The sequence below is a fragment of the Thalassophryne amazonica genome, chromosome 3 (assembly GCF_902500255.1).
Source record: "Thalassophryne amazonica chromosome 3, fThaAma1.1, whole genome shotgun sequence".
In the NCBI taxonomy this organism is placed as follows: domain Eukaryota; kingdom Metazoa; phylum Chordata; class Actinopteri; order Batrachoidiformes; family Batrachoididae; genus Thalassophryne; species Thalassophryne amazonica.
In genome coordinates this window covers 147,107,696-147,125,150 of record NC_047105.1, presented here as the reverse complement: position 1 = coordinate 147,125,150, position 17,455 = coordinate 147,107,696, and the positions used below count along the sequence as shown (strand labels likewise).

Genomic DNA, 17,455 nt, shown 5'->3' with positions numbered 1-17,455 from the left:
TGTAAAGCAGACCTGGGCAAACCACGGCCCGGGGGCCACATGCGGCCCTTTGCATGTCTCTGTCCAGCCCTCATATATTAAAAATGTCAAGCTTGTGTGTTGCAAATCATTAGAGAGGTTTATTTAGGTATATTTAAATATTTACATATTATTACAATAATAAAAATTACCTATAAAAGCTACTAAATAGGTAATTTTTTGTAAAATTTGTAATGGGCGACAGCCAAGTTATCGATGGTGTGGCCCTCGGACATAATTCAGGTTCCCTATGTGGCCCCTTGTAAAAATTAACTGCCCACCGCTGATGTAAAGGATATTCTCTTATCTTACACAGCTGTATCAATGGTTCTTGTGCTGATTCATACATTTATTTTTGAATATTAAGTACTGCAAGGCATAAAGAATATTATTGTTTGGAGCTAGAACAAAATATTTGTGGAAACATATAAAGCATAGACTTATTTAAATGTATCAATAATGAAACAGTATTTGATCAATAAAATGGAAATACAATATTTGATTGTTACAAAATCTTCACTACCCCAGTATGTAGGTATTGTACGAGCATGATACATGTATGAGAAGAACTGCATCTCACAATTCATGTTTTAGTGTTTACTCTTTTTATGGAATATGAAAAGAATTGATTTTCCAATGTATTGCCATAATTTCTGTCCTGACATATCAATATTAAACTGACAGAAATAATTTGGAAATATTTGGAAATTACCATACTATACAGTAGTGTTCAGAATAATAGTAGTGCTATGTGACTAAAAAGATTAATCCAGGTTTTGAGTATATTTCTTATTGTTACATGGGAAACAAGGTACCAGTAGATTCAGTAGATTCTCACAAATCCAACAATCAATCAATCAATCAACATTTATTTATAAAGCGCTTTACAGCACCGACTGGTGTCCAAAGTGCTTAACATTAAAAACACAAATTTACAAAATAAAACACATATAAAATAAAATTTTAAAACAACACACAAAAAAAAGAACATAAAAATAACAGAACATGTCACCTCCCCACTAAGTGTTAAAAGCCAGTTTAAATAAATAAGTCTTTAACTTAGATTTAAAAAGTGCTCGGTCAGGAATAGTACGTAACTCAAGAGGTAGCTCATTCCACAGTCTGGGGCCAGCTACCGCGAAAGCATGATCACCCCAGCGTTTATATCTTGACCTTGGAACATCTAAGTAAAGCTGGCCAGACGCCCTTAACGTCCTACTGTAGGTGCGCAAAGTTAAAATTTCAGACAAGTAGGGAGGTGCAAAGCCATAAATAGCTTTAAAAACAAACATTAAAATTTTAAAATCAATTCTAAAACGAACTGGAAGCCAGTGGAGTGAGTATAGGATGGGCGCAATATGCTCACGTCTAGAAGTGTTTGTCAAAAGACGAGCAGCAGCATTCTGCACCAACTGGAGACGCACAAGAGATGACTGATTAATGCCCGAATAAAGTGCATTACAATAATCAAGTCTGGAGCTGATGAAAGCATGAATGGCCGTCTCAAGATCACGTCTACTGAGAAAGTGCTTTATTTTAGCCAAGAGGCGAAGTTGGAAAAAACTAGCTTTGACAACAGAATTTATCTGTTGATCGAACCTCAAACAGCTGTCAAATATCACTCCCAAATTCTTGACAGCTGGTTTTACATAGTTAGCCAAAGCACCAAAATTTGGTGTTACCACATTTGGTATGCCAGTGCGCTCAAACACCATGATCTCAGTTTTACCATCATTCAGGTAAAGGAAGTTTCGGGACAGCCACTGCTTTACATCACGAATACAATTAAATAATAATGACAAAGCATCACTCCCATTAGTCCTCACAGGCAGATAGATTTGCAGATCATCTGCATAACAATGAAAGGACAAATTGTGCTGGGTTATAATTGACCCCAATGGCAGAATGTACAAAGAAAATAGAATCGGCCCAAGGACAGATCCCTGCGGCACTCCACAGCACAGAGGAGCAGTTGATGAGGAAAGGTTCCCAATCATGACAGAAAAGCTCCTTTCAGCCAAATATGATCTAAACCACTCAAGTGCAGTACCATGAATGCCAATAAAATGTTCCAACCGGGAAACAAGTACTGTGTGATCCACAGTATCAAAGGCTGCTGTGAGGTCCAAAAGAACCAGCACAGCAGGATTCCCTGCATCCACCGACAGAGTAATATCATTATGAACTTTTAAAAGTGCTGACTCAGTGCTGTGTCGCGATCTAAACCCAGACTGACAGACCCAGACCAAGCATTCATGATATACACACTCTTAAGGCTATGAAATTGGGCTATTAGTAAAAAAAAAAGTAGAAAAGGGGGTGTTCACAATAATAGTAGCATCTGCTGTTGACACTACAAACTCAAAACTATTATGTTCAAACTGCTTTTTTTATCAATCCTGTGAATCACTAAACTAGTATTTAGTTGTATAACCACAGTTTTTCATGATTTCTTCACATCTGCGAGGCATTAATTCTGTTGGTTTGGAACCAAGATTTTGCTGGTTTACTAGTGTGCTTGGGGTCATTGTCTTGTTGAAACACCTATTTCAAGGGCATGTCCTCTTCAGCATAAGGCAACATGACCTCTTCAAGTATTTTGACATATACAAACTGATCCATGATACCTGGTATGTGATATATAGGCCCAACACCATAGTAGGAGAAACATGCCCATATCATGATGCTTGCACCACCATGCTTCACTGTCTTCACTGTGAACTGTGGCTTGAATTCAGAGTTTGGGGGTCGTCTCACAAACTGTCTGTGGCCCTTGGACCCAAAAACAACAATTTTACTCTCATCAGTCCACAAAATATTCCTCCATTTCTCTTTAGGCCAGTTGATGTTTATTAGACCCCATTCCTACCAGGCTGCTCAAGGAAGCCCTACCATTATTTAATGCTTCGATCTTAAATATGATCAATCTATCTTTGTTAGTTGGCTATGTACCACAGGCTTTTAAGGTGGCAGTAATTAAACCATTACTTAAAAAGCCATCACTTGACCCAGCTATCTTAGCTAATTATAGGCCAGCTAACTGATCATCTGCAGAGGAATGGTCTATTTGAAGAGTTTCAGTCAGGTTTTAGAATTCATCATAGTACAGAAACAGCATTAGTGAAGGTTACAAATGATCTTCTTATGGCCTCGGATAGTGGACTCATCTCTGTGCTTGTTCTGTTAGACCTCAGTGCTGCTTTTGATACTGTTGACCATAAAATTTTATTACAGAGATTAGAGCATGCCATAGGTATTAAAGGCACTGCGCTGCGGTGGTTTGAATCATATTTGTCTAATAGATTACAATTTGTTCATGTAAATGGGGAATCTTCTTCACAGACTAAAGTTAATTATGGAGTTCCACAAGGTTCTGTGCTAGGACCAATTTTATTTACGTTATACATGCTTCCCTTAGGCAGTATTATTAGACGGCATTGCTTAAATTTTCATTGTTACGCAGATGATACCCAGCTTTATCTATCCATGAAGCCAGAGGACACACACCAATTAGCTAAACTGCAGGATTGTCTTACAGACATAAAGACATGGATGACCTCTAATTTCCTGCTTTTAAACTCAGATAAAACTGAAGTTATTGTACTTGGCCCCACAAATCTTAGAAACATGGTGTCTAACCAGATCCTTACTCTGGATGGCATTACCCTGACCTCTAGTAATACTGTGAGAAATCTTGGAGTCATTTTTGATCAGGATATGTCATTCAAAGCGCATATTAAACAAATATGTAGGACTGCTTTTTTGCATTTACGCAATATCTCTAAAATCAGAAAGGTCTTGTCTCAGAGTGATGCTGAAAAACTAATTCATGCATTTATTTCCTCTAGGCTGGACTATTGTAATTCATTATTATCAGGTTGTCCTAAAAGTTCCCTAAAAAGCCTTCAGTTAATTCAAAATGCTGCAGCTAGAGTACTGACGGGGACTAGAAGGAGAGAGCATATCTCACCCATATTGGCCTCTCTTCATTGGCTTCCTGTTAATTCTAGAATAGAATTTAAAATTCTTCTTCTTACTTATAAGGTTTTGAATAATCAGGTCCCATCTTATCTTGGGGACCTCGTGGTGCCATATCGCCCCAATAGAGCGCTTCGCTCTCAGACTGCAGGCTTACTTGTAGTTCCTAGGGTTTGTAAGAGTAGAATGGGAGGCAGAGCCTTCAGCTTTCAGGCTCCTCTCCTGTGGAACCAGCTCCCAATTCAGATCAGGGAGATCGACACCCTCTCTACTTTTAAGATTAGGCTTAAAACTTTCCTTTTTGCTAAAGCTTATAGTTAGGGCTGGACCATCCCTTAGTTATGCTGCTATAGACGTAGACTGCTGGGGGGTTCCCATGATGCACTGTTTCTTTCTCTTTTTGCTCTGTATGCACCACTCTGCATTTAATCATTAGTGATCGATCTCTGCTCCCCTCCACAGCATGTCTTTTTCTTGGTTCTCTCCCTCAGCCCCAACCAGTCCCAGCAGAAGACTGCCCCTCCCTGAGCCTGGTTCTGCTGGAGGTTTCTTCCTGTTAAAAGGGAGTTTTTCCTTCCCACTGTAGCCAAGTGCTTGCTCACAGGGGGTCGTTTTGACCGTTGGGGTTTTACATAATTATTGTATGGCCTTGCCTTACAATATAAAGCGCCTTGGGGCAACTGTTTGTTGTGATTTGGCGCTATATAAAAAAATTGATTGATTGATTGATTGATTGATTGATGTGTTCTTTGGCAAATTGTAACCTCTTCTGCACATGTCTTTTATTTAAAAGAGGGACTTTGCGGGGGATTCTTGCAAATAAATTAGCTTCACACAGGCGTCTTCTAATTGTCACAGCACTTACAGGTAACTCCAGACTGTCTTTGATCATCCTGGAGCTGATCAATGGGTGAGCCTTTGCCATTCTAGTTATTATTCTATCCATTTTGATGGTTGTTTTCCATTTTCTTCCATGTGTCTCTGGTTTTTTTTTGTCCATTTTAAAGCATTGGAGATCATTGTAGATGAACAGCTTTTCCCCTCTCCAATAAACTTTTTAATCAAACTACGCTGTTCTTCTGAACAATGTCTTGAACGTCCCATTTTCCTCAGGCTTTCAAAGAGAAAAGCATGTTCAACAGGTGCTGGTTTCATCCTTAAACAGGGGACACCTGATTCACACCTGTTTGTTCCACAAAATTGACAAACTCACTGACTGAATGCCACACTACTATTATTGTGAACACCCCCTTTTCTACTTTTTTTTACTAATAGCCCAATTTCATAGCCTTAAGAGTGTGCATATCATGAATGCTTGGTCTTGTTGTATTTGTGAGAATCTACTGAATCTACTGGTACCTTGTTTCCCATGTGACAATAAGAAATATACTCAAAAGCTGGATTAATCTTTTTAGTCACATAACACTACTATTATTCTGAACACTACTGTATATGACAGTTATTGCAAGCAAAATATTTAAGGGCTGTGTGCTACCAGTAAATATTATTACATTTTTATGAAATTGTACATGATGTGTTTTTATGTTAGGTACAATAAATTTAGAGGGTGAGACTTGAAATTTAAAAAAAAATGTATTTATGGACCACCGTATAGTATACATATGGTATGGTACTCTGGTCAGCTCTGTGTTTTTGGTTCTGCAGTGTCTTTGCCTCCCCCCCGTGGTTATGTCTTTTGTTTGTTGAGAGAGCTTTTCTGTTATCATGTCATATTTGCTTTTTCATTCCTTACAAAGGTATATTTATGATGTGTCTTGATTTCCTTCTGTGACTTGCAGATGCATCGGTTTGCTGCCCCCTTGTGTTCTTCCTTCAATTTTAGTTCATAAAATTTGCCACATAGCACGCTTGGACCGAGCTGCACAGAATTGATTGCTTTTTCTTTTTGTTCTTTCTGTTTTGCTGCTGTTACCTGCCAGATTTGAGTGGGTGTGGCCTAATTCAACACGTGTGGTCCAGCTCATGAAGCAGTTATTCTTTTTAAGTCATGTATCACTTTGGCCTTCTTCAAAAACAGATACCTTAAATGACCTGATGGGGGCGCTCCAACCACTGCGATAGACTTTTGGCAAGAAGGACTGAACCCTACATGGTTGAATGGCGGCTGTTTTTCCTTTTGTTCAGGTTCATGTTGCCATGTTGGCCCCGCCCACATTCACTGTGCGGCTTTGCAGCCACCTGGAGATTTTTATACTCTTTACTGATACAGTTTTTTGCTCAGAGACCAAAAAAGTGACAGCAAAGAAACTTGTGTCGCTTCCCCAAGGCACCCACCAGAAAATAAAAAATTACACTGAGAAACCACATGGTGGTGCTATACTAACCACATTTACTTTTTAGCTAATTACTCCTGAACAGTAACACATAGAATCAAAGTTTTTTTTTGACATCTACATTCTTTTGAGTGCCCTGCAGTTAACAACACTGGCCACGCCCACTTATGTCTGGAATATTTTCAGACATTTTGAATTGTTTGTAAAAGTGCTTTTTTGCGTCTCCTCCTACAATTTTTGCCCAATCATCACAAAATGTGGGATGTACAATGTTTGAACTGAGACACACAAAAAAGGCTTGTGTGTCATGGATTTTACAGCTTTTTTACCATTTTGCAACAATTTGTGAGTAAATCTGAGTGGGGGTGTCTTCTGTTACTAAATCTGTTGTACCTCATGAAGGAATTGCTCTTTTGAAATCGTAATTATTGGATAAGATCAATATAAGGCTCTGAAAAAACCGATACCTGAAATGACCAGATGGGGGCAGTAAAACCACCCAGGAATCACCAAAGTACATTTTTGGCAATAACTTCACAAACACTGAGCAAAATAAAATCTAAATTCTATGGTATCTGGATTCCCTTGATGGTTCTGCATCTAATGACACTGGACACTCAAATCTGTACCATAAGAAAATTTTTCAGCCATTTTGATTTTTTAGAAATCTGTGATTTTGCTTCTCCTCCTACAATCTTTGCTCAGTCATCCCAAAATAAAATGTTTGAAATGAGCCACACAAAAGTTCTATGGTGGATTTTTCATATTTCTTCTTGTGTTGCTACAGCTGGTTGTTGCATTGTTGCACATGTTTACTATGGACATTTCTAACAGCTGATACCTTCACCGCTTCTGAAACTTTTGAAACTGGAGGCCACAATTAAAAATTAAAAATTCACCTCAGCCTTGAAAATGGTTGGTCATTTTGAATTTTATGATAAGTTGTTGGGTTTGTTTTCCGTTATTGCTTCAATAATTTATCATGATGTCTTAACGAATCCAAAAAAAGATACTGAAAAGAATTTTGAAGGTTTTTCCCCATGGGGGCACTGTAACGCTACAACACCAACTGTTGGAGACATTTATGACAATGTCTCGTAGCAAAGACAAGCAAGGGACAGGGAGCGGAGCTTTATTTGTGGGTTGAATTGAGGGACCAGGGTTTGGACCCCATCAATGGCCGCTTGCAGCTATATGTTTTGCTTTGAATTCCATTTCTGGTTAGCATGATACACATGCCTGTGTGTGCACACGCAGTAAACATGTCCGAATAAGCTCAGTTCAGGTTTAGACCAGATATTCTGTTTGTCTGCTACACAATCGATGCCTTGTGCCTCACAATAGCAACGTCCCAACATGGCGCCTGACCACACCTTATTTTAAGATCAACACACGGGGGGGGGGGGCAGATGGACGTATTCACCTGATGTGTAAATAGCAAATGTGTAAGTTGGACATGAGCAATAAAACTTAACTGGCACTGATTTGTGTCAAGTGGAAGTTAAAGTCCTTAATCCTTCAAACCATGATTCACCCACTCATGAATTCACCCATTACACTTTACCCGAGCAATCTGTTCGGCCATTTGCAGTCGTCCATCCAGCTCTCTCCTGATCTGCGCCGCCTGCTCGTCGGGGTTGTCCAGCTAAAACACAGAGAGACGCGTCGGTTAGTGGAGGTGGGAAACACTTCACCAGGAGGTGTTCATCAAACATACTGGCTGGAAGATCTGTGAGCACACAAGTGGTTGGTTCTAGTTTTCTGTTTCAGAAAAACTAAAATCACTCCATGTCATTCAGTATTTCCTCTCATAGTAAGTCCCTTTGGCTGCTCCCTTGTTTGCACTTGGGGTCGCCACAGCAAATCCAAGGTGGATCTGCATGTTGAATTGGCACAAGTTTAACACCGGATGCCCTTCCTGACGCAACTCCACATTACATGGAGAAATGTGGTAGGGGTGGGATTTGAACCCGGAACCTTCTGAACTGAAACCAAGCGCATTAACCACTTGGCCACCACCCCTCCACTTGGCCACCACCCCATGGTGCTTATTATTTGTGCTTTTATTGTGACGTTTTCTCTGTGGTGGTTTGGGTCTGTTTAACATCCAGGCTTTGACTTCCATGTTTACGTGTCCCCACATTTCCAGGTATAATTCTGTTCTTTGTCATCGTTTGTAACTGCTGTTAGAACATTTCCCTGTTGCCAGATTGTATTAGGTTCCACTCTGATCTCTAACAATTTCATGTCAAATGTTTACCTTTGACTCATGGAGTCAAGCGTGACATCAGTTTTCCTTTGATGTTGGTGAATGACGGTGTTGGCATTGATCTCTTTGCCCTGGTTACATGACCCACACTGAGTGATCATCAGGTGCTACTGTCAGTTGGTCAACCAGACATCGTGCTGTTTATATGACGTTTGCTGCTCAGATGGGACTGCTGCGGCTGGGAGTCGGCCCACCTGGGCCGGTTTCAGAAAGCCTTCTAATATTTTAGTCGATTAAACTTCCTTAGTCAACTACAGTTAGTCACCCAAGATTATCTATCTCATCTCCGTAGAATAGTTGTTTTACATTATTCAATGACTTTCACAGCCATAATGACCTCGTGAGTGCCGTCGCCAAGAAACGCCTCCAATGTGTGACAGTTTTGTTTACTTCCGGGTTGGTCGTTGTCATGAACTATCCGGCCTTGTTTCATTAACTGGCTTTATGAAGCTTTATTAACATGTACGGACAAATACAAACTGCAGAATGATGTGGTTAGCTCTCTTAGCCTGGCAGTTTCACTCTTCAGCTTATTCTTCTATGCTGACAGTTATCTGTTACAACCACGGCCAAAAGCCGTGAAACTCTCCTTTTGGAGGGGTGCTCTTGAGTGCTCCACCACTTGATGGAGCACTCAAGAGCACCCCACCGTCACTGCCGTTTATTGAGGAAAGACACTGAAGATTTGTTGACTAAATCAAATCAAATCAATTTTATTTATATAGCGCTAAATCACAACAAACAGTTGCCCCAAGGCGCTTTATATTGTAAGGCAAAGCCATACAATAATTACGGAAAAACCCCAACGGTCAAAACGACCCCCTGTGAGCAAGCACTTGGCGACAGTGGGAAGGAAAAACTCCCTTTTAACAGGAAGAAACCTCCAGCAGAACCAGGCTCAGGGAGGGGCAGTCTTCTGCTGGGACTGGTTGGGGCTGAGGGAGAGAACCAGGAAAAAGACATGCTGTGGAGGGGAGCAGAGATCAATCACTAATGATTAAATGCAGAGTGGTGCATACAGAGCAAAAAGAGAAAGAAACACTCAGTGCATCATGGGAACCCCCCAGCAGTCTACGTCTATAGCAGCATAACTAAGGGATGGTTCAGGGTCATCTGATCCAGCCCTAACTATAAGCTTTAGCAAAAAGGAAAGTTTTAAGCCTAATCTTAAAAGTAGAGAGGGTGTCTGTCTCCCTGATCTGAATTGGGAGCTGGTTCCACAGGAGAGGAGCCTGAAAGCTGAAGGCTCTGCCTCCCATTCTACTCTTACAAGCCCTAGGAACTACAAGTAAGCCTGCAGTCTGAGAGCGAAGCACTCTATTGGGGTGATATGGTACTATGAGGTCCCTAAGATAAGATGGGACCTGATTATTCAAAACCTTATAAGTAAGAAGAAGAAGTTTAAATTCTATTCTAGAATTAACAGGAAGCCAATGAAGAGAAGCCAATATGGGTGAAATATGCTCTCTCCTTCTAAAATAAGATTAGCCTCCTCTATACCAGGCTAAAAACTTTAGTCGGCTAACGCAAAACTTTAGCCAACTAAGCGCTTTGTGCAACAACAAATGTCAAAAAATGACTCAACTAAGTGAGTTTATTTGAGTAAACAAGATTAGACTGCATTATGAAACTGGGCCCAGGCCTCACTAGGGTTCCTGGTTCATGCACGGACTTAAACAAGCAGCTCAGGAGGCAGTCGGGATTATGGTCCAGCATGTTTCTCATGTGCACAGTTGTCTTTCTGACAGTCTCTGATCAGGACCTTCACTTTAGGTCAGAATGCTACCATGACTTCTGCAGGTTAACCTGCGCCATCGTGAGTCTGTCCCGGGGTTATCACCCTCAGGCTCACGGCCAAACTGAGGGCTACAACATGGGGCTGGAATCACTTCTCTGTAGCTTGGTTTCTCAGCAGTCCTCGTCGTGAGCTGGTAACTCTGTTTGGATAGAACACACTCAGAATGCACTACCTGTGTTGTCTACTGGGATAATCGCTTTCTACTGGGTTTGTGGTGACCAAAACAGGAAGAAGAGGGTCTGGGTCCCTCTGTGACTGTGTAAGCAAAAGGCCATTGCCTGACCTGGAGAAGGTCCAAGGGCCAAGCAACACTAGCTTCTTTTTAATCAAGTGGGTGAGTGTGTTTGGATGTGCCACTACAAACCCAAAGCAAAGCGCTAGCCCTTCCCCATGTCAACTGCCCATTGGCCCATTGTTGTGTGATTGATTGAGACAGTGAGCTCCAGTAGCCTGCGACCTCTGCTTCCAGCACAACCATGACCCCACTGGCATTGCTGGGACATGCAGTGATGTTCCATAGAGACGGGTATTGTCCTGGGTCATGTTTTGGTTATTTGAGAAGATAAACTTTATTTGTCATGGATACATACAGTATTTGCTGTTAACATACATATCTTAAACTTTGGATACACAAACACATTCCCCCATACAACACCAAAACAAACAGATTAAAAACTAGTTCTGTTTTGCTGATCTGGCCAAATATTAAAGATAAAGATAAACTTTATTGATCTCACAGAGGAGAAATTCACGTTACATCAGCTCTTAAAAAAAAACAAACACACACACAAGGTGGGTGCAAATAGAGGAAAATGTTCATCAAACAGCGTGTGCAAGGATAAGCAATAATAATAATACTTGTAACAGTACAAGACATAAGAAATGAGGTAGAAATAGAATAAGTATGTATATATACTATATATACACACACACACACACACGTGCATATGTGTATATATATATATATATATATATATATACAAACATACATACACACATATACAGTATATATATATATATACAAACATACATACATACACACATATACAGTATATAAGTATGTACGTGGGTGCGCATGTACATGTGCAGATAGGAGCATCTTCTTTACAATATGTGAAATGGAGTTTAGATGTGGTAAGGTGACATTAGTGCAGGGATTTGTAAACTAGTTGTTACTGCACGTGATTTGTGGACATATTATTGCATGTGATTATTTCACAGTGTTATATTTCCAGTTATTTTCCTGTGTTCATTTGGGTTAATTTAACATCCAGTTTTTGGTGTCTGTGTTGGAGTTTGCTTGCACTTCAGAGTTTATTTATTTGGTATTCTTTATAACCACCATTACAATGTCTTGTTGCCAGATTGTATTAGGTGCCACCCTGCTCTCTGGCATTCTTACCACTGTGTTTTTGATTCCATGTGACCTTTTCTCTCATTCCATATTCATTTTTCATCTGCTGTCTTGGACTCTAGTGGGATGGACCAGAAAACCCCCCATTTCTCTCTGTATGGGGTCTTTGCCTATACCAGTTCCACAAACAGAACACCTCATATTTGGTTGAATGTCTGTCAGTGAAATAATGGAAATTTATCAATGTAACAAAGTTAGAGTAACAATTAGCATGACATCAGTTTTCCTTTGATGCTGCTGATGATTCCATTGGTTTTCGGGTTGAGGCCAATGGAGTAAGACGTGTCTCTGGGGGCTCCTGCCTAACTATTTTTAAAAAGTACTTCAGGGTGGTTCTATCGGTGTTGTGTGAGCATATTTTGATGGTATACGTTTATTTGGGCTTTCGAAAGCGTCGATATGCCTCCAAAATCCAGGAATGCAAACAGCCCTCCTTTTCACTTGAGCAATAGAACCCCTTTCCATTTACATTAAGTCTTCAAAATTGTTGAGTGGTATTATACGATCAAATATCGAATGTAAACTCTCGCTATATGCCGATGACCTGTTGTTATATGTCACAGATCCTGTTAAGGCCTGCCCCGCTATTCTGTCCCTCTTCCATAGATTTGGTTAATTTTCGGGGTATAAAGTCAATGTTTTGAAAAGTGAATGCTATCCGGTCAATGTTCAAGCTATGCAGCTTTCTCAAACGAATGTCCCCCTTAAACTAAGCCATTCAGGATTTAAATATCTGGGCGTTAGTGTTGTCAGGTCTTACAAGTCTCTCTATTCTGCTAATTTTTCTCCCCAGTTAACTGATATTATAGATGATTTTCAGCGATGGGGTTCCCTCACACTCTCCTTGGTTGGAAGGGTTAACGTGGTGAAAATGAATGTCCTTCCAAAGTTTTTGTTTTTATTTCAGTATTTGCCTATATTTATACCCAAAAGCTTTTTCAGAACTATTGATTCACTTATATCTAATTTTTTACGGAATGGTAAAACACCCAGAATTAGACTGAGACTACTTCAGAGCTGTAGGGGCCTCTCATTGCCAAACTTCAAATTTTATTACTGGGCTGTGAATATAGTTAAAACTGGATTTTGGCTAAACTCAGTTGATGCACCTTGGTGTTTGTTAGAGTCACAGTCCTGTCCCTCGTCTTCCCTTGCTGTCCTATTGACTGGCTCAGTCTCTGTCAGGCCCTCTGGCCTTACGAGCAACCCGGTGGTCATTTCCACACTAAAGATATGGACTCACTTCAGAAGGCATTTTAAATTTGTTGATCATTAAATACCAACTCCACTGTTGAGAAATCATATATTTAAACCTGCCCTTACAGATTCCATTTTTACGACATGGCACAATAAAGGACTGAAGTGCTTTTGGGACTTTTATGAGGATGGGGTTTTCTGGTAATTTACAGAGAAGCTAATACGTTCTCCCTCCCACCCTCTCATCTATTTAGGTATTTTCAGGTGAGAAATAGTGTAAAATCTGTATTTCCTAACTTTCTTCGTATTCCACCTGAACAGATATGGGAAGGACTGCTGCAACTGAACCATTTGCAAAAGTCTTTAATTTCAAAAGTTTACAGTACGATTCAGTCTTATGATGGTTATTTAACCACCAAAACCAAAGTGACTTGGGAGCAAGAGTGATCTCTGACCTTTGATGAACACAGGTGGAAAAAGGTACTGAGTGCTGTTCATAAGACCTCCAACTGTGCTCGCTTGACACTGATTCAGTTTAATGAATGAATGAATGCCTTTTATTGTCACTTATTCAAAAGTACAGTGAGACTGAAGCTCAGTCAGTGCCAATATAATATAAAAAGTAAAAAAAAAGTGGTGTTCAGATGTCATTACTCTAAAACCCAACTTTCACAATTTTCTCCAAATACTGCTGACGTCTGTGATAGGTGCTCCTGCGGCCTGTGTAATCTCTCACACATGTTCTTCTTCTGTTCAAGCCTTAACAATATTTGGCAGTCTTATTTTGATGTGCTGTCCAAGGTCCTTGATAAAACCACCGTGATCTCTCCGTATGTAGCCATCTTTGGGCTACCCAAGGAATACACCCGTTTTTTCATCAGTGTAGCTGGAGATCCTGGAGATCCCGGCCTTCACCTCTCTGATGGTGAGATGCCATCTTCTCCTGCATTGGAAATCACCAAATGCCCCATCCCAAACTCTCTGGATAAATGATGTCATGTCCTTTTTAAAGGTTGAAAAAAATCTGGTACTCTAGGCAAGGCAACCTATGCAAGTTCTACAATAAATGGCAATCATTCATTGATGTCTTTGAAAATACTTAGCTGCTTTTACCCCCTTTATCTATTTTTTCTTTCTATCTTACCTTTTTTCTCTTTTCGTTCCCTTTTTTAACTTTCTTGCAAGTCTGTTTTATTATTGCTATCAGGTTTGGTGAATTCCTGTGCCTGTGCTCTTTAATTGTAAGACACTGCAGAAATGTTTGTTTGACCTTGACTGCACTGTTTGGGCATAGGCATACTCATACTTCTGGATTTACAGCATGTTTGTTATTGTTCTTGCTATACAAAATTTAAATGGTGCATACTAATATTTTCTTGATGTTTATGCTTGTTTATCCGCCATGTATACAAAATAAAATATATGAAACAGATAATTCCATCGGTTTTCAATTGATATTGTGGGAACTTTAAGTGGAGATGAGATTTAGTCAACTTTGGAGGTTCTCTTTCACCTGTGACAGAGTCTCAGGCAGTTGTCATGACAACAGGCCTTCATGTAGGCTTCTAAACAGTAATGTCTGACACACACACACACACACACACACACACACACACACACACACACACACACACACACACACACACACACACACACACACACACACACACACACACACACACACACACACCCCTCACCAGTCTTTGATCTCTTCCTGCTTTTGCCAAGAACCTCGCCCCGTCTGGATAATCTCATGACCTCATCGTTAGGTCCGACAGAGTCACATCCTCTGGTGCCTGAGGTTCCTTTAGGTGGTGTCAATAATTTGTGTGCCGACCTCTGGATATTGAGCCGATATGAAGCAAAAAATACGATTTAGCCAAATATGACCCTGTAACCTCATTAATATGCAAATCAGAGAACTGTTGCTATGGTGACTAATAACCGTTCCCTCTTGACAACAGCCGCCTGTGGAAATGGTTCCATTAAGTGACCAATGTGGGAAACATCATGAATATTTGAAAATCCAAAGAGGCCACAGAAGACATGATGATCTCATGACAAAACGCTAACTCTCTTTATAAAACAATTACCATCACTTTAAAGCAGCAAGCTTATGGGGTCAAAGGTTACAATGGCACTGTGGAGGACTTCCTCTCACGTTAAACTCACTCAAGACCTTCGACACATGGAACAAGTCAGAAAGATGGTGTCATGATTCTGACTGAAGTGGCAGCCGAACGTGAAGTCCAAACCCTGTCTATGGGACAAAAATGATGCACAGACAGAGAGCAGACAGACAGAGAGCGGAGAGACAGAGAGCAAACAGACAGAGAGCGGAGAGACAGAGAACGGGCAGACAGAGAGCAAACAGACAGAGAGCGGACAGACAGAGAGTGGAGAGACAGAGGGCGGAGAGACAGAGAGCAGAGAGACAGAGAGCAGAGAGACAGAGAATGGACAGACAGAGAGCAAACAGACAGAGAGCAGACAGACAGAGAGCAGACAGACAGAGAGGAGACAGAGAGAACAGACAGAGAGCGGAGAGACAGAGAGCAAACAGAGAGCAGATAGACAGAGAACAGACAGACAGAGAACGGACAGACAGAGAGCAGACAGACAGAGAGCAGACAGACAGAGCGGAGAGACAGAGAGCAAACAGACAGAGAGCAGACAGACAGAGAGCGGAGAGACAGACAACGGACAGACAGAGAGCGGAGAGACAGAGAACGGACAGACAGAGAGCAAACAGACAGAGAGGAGACAGACAGAGAACAGACAGACAGAGAGCGGAGAGACAGAGAGCAAACAGAGAGCAGACAGACAGAGAGCGGAGAGACAGAGAGCGGAGAGACAGAGGGCGGAGAGACAGAGAGCGGAGAGACAGAGAGGAGTCAGACAGAAAGCAGACAGACAGAGAACGGACAGACAGAGAGCAGACAGACAGAGAACAGACAGACAGAGAGCAAACAGACAGAGAGGAGTCAGACAGAGAACAGACAGACAGAGAGCGGAGAGACAGAGAGCAGACAGACAGAGAACGCACAGAGAGCAAACAGACAGAGAACAGACAGACAGAGAATGGACAGACAGAGAGCAAACAGGCCCATGACGGTGCCCTGTGTGCTTCACTTGGGTATAAAGCGGCTCCCTGTGACCCTGTGGGGGGGGGGGGGGGGGGGGGGTGGGTGCGTTCCGGCGTCGTCAGCCGCTCCCCTGTTGGTTTGCTGTGCTGCCCGGTGGCTACGGGGGCTGCCTGCCTTTCCTGGCCCCCGTGCCCTTCCCCCCGGGAGGCGCCAGGAGAAAAGGGGTAGCGGAAGGGCAGGGGGTGGGTCGCTCTGGAAGTGGGTCCAGGATGCTCCCCCTGCGTTCTGGACCCACTTCCGTCGTCGCTCGAGGCCGGCAGCGTGGCTTCTGACGTGACAGAGTGGTCCATGCCTTATGGTAAGGTTCTGTACTCTTGCCTTGGCCCAACACACCAGCCACAGTAGTGATCAGATATTTAGCTGTGATCTGGGTCTCTGTGTGTGGATGGTCGCATGTTTGTTGCCGTCACCACAATTCAGTTTTTCGGTGCTCTTAAGAAGATTAACACTACGGTGTTCTGGATTAGAGTATGGATGCTCAATAATTAGACAACAGACTGTTGCTGTCACTGTTTGTTCATGTGTGGTTGTTTGTCATGGTATGCTGTATGATTGGGGCCCCATCTCCTCGGTGTCTCACGTCACAGTTATTGTCTTCACCACTTGTCTCTCGTTCTTGTCTGTCTTTGTGTTGTTTTGGTGGTAGGCACTTCCTGACAGAAGTTGTCGGTTGGCTTTGAGTACGATGTTGTAGGCTGATCAGGAAGGGTGGATGGGGGTCACACACACACCACATTCACTCATGCACTACATACCTTCTGTCTTGCAAAAATAAATTGCATATATGTGTAATAATATAAATAAATGTTTCTGCCAGTGTGGCACTTACCATTACTATATATGCAGACGGGAAAAAAAAGAGAGCGGACAGACAGATAGCGAACAGACAGAGAGCAGACAGACAGACAGACAGCAGACAGAAAGACAGAGAACAGACAGAGCAAACAGACAGACAGCAGAGAGACAGAGAGCATACAGACAGAGAGCAGACAGACAGAGAGCAAACAGAGAGCAGACAGAGAGCAGACAGACAGAGAACAGACAGACACAGAGCAAACAGAGAACAGACAGAGAGCAAACACAGAGAGAGCAAACAGACAGAGAACAGACAGACAGAGAGCAGACAGACAGCAGACAGACAGACACAGAGCAAACAGACATAGGGCAGACAGACAGACAGCGAACAGACAGAGAGCAGACAGACAGAGAGCAGACAGACAGGGAGCAAACAGACAGAGAGCGGACAGACAGATAGCGGACAGACAGAGAGCAGACAGACAGAGAGCAGACAGACAGACAGACAGCAGACAGAAAGACAGAGAACAGACAGAGAGCAAACAG

The 17,455-nt window shown here is 41.8% G+C and overlaps 1 protein-coding gene across 1 annotated transcript in view; it reads right to left on the bottom strand.

Annotated features, from left to right (window-relative positions):
• LOC117507690 (calcium-dependent secretion activator 1-like) overlaps positions 1-17,455 on the bottom strand; it is a 547,099-nt gene that overhangs the window by 455,043 nt on the left and 74,601 nt on the right. Inside the window, 1 exon segment of the mRNA XM_034167504.1 lies at positions 7,855-7,935. Coding sequence (XP_034023395.1) covers positions 7,855-7,935 — 81 coding nt within the window.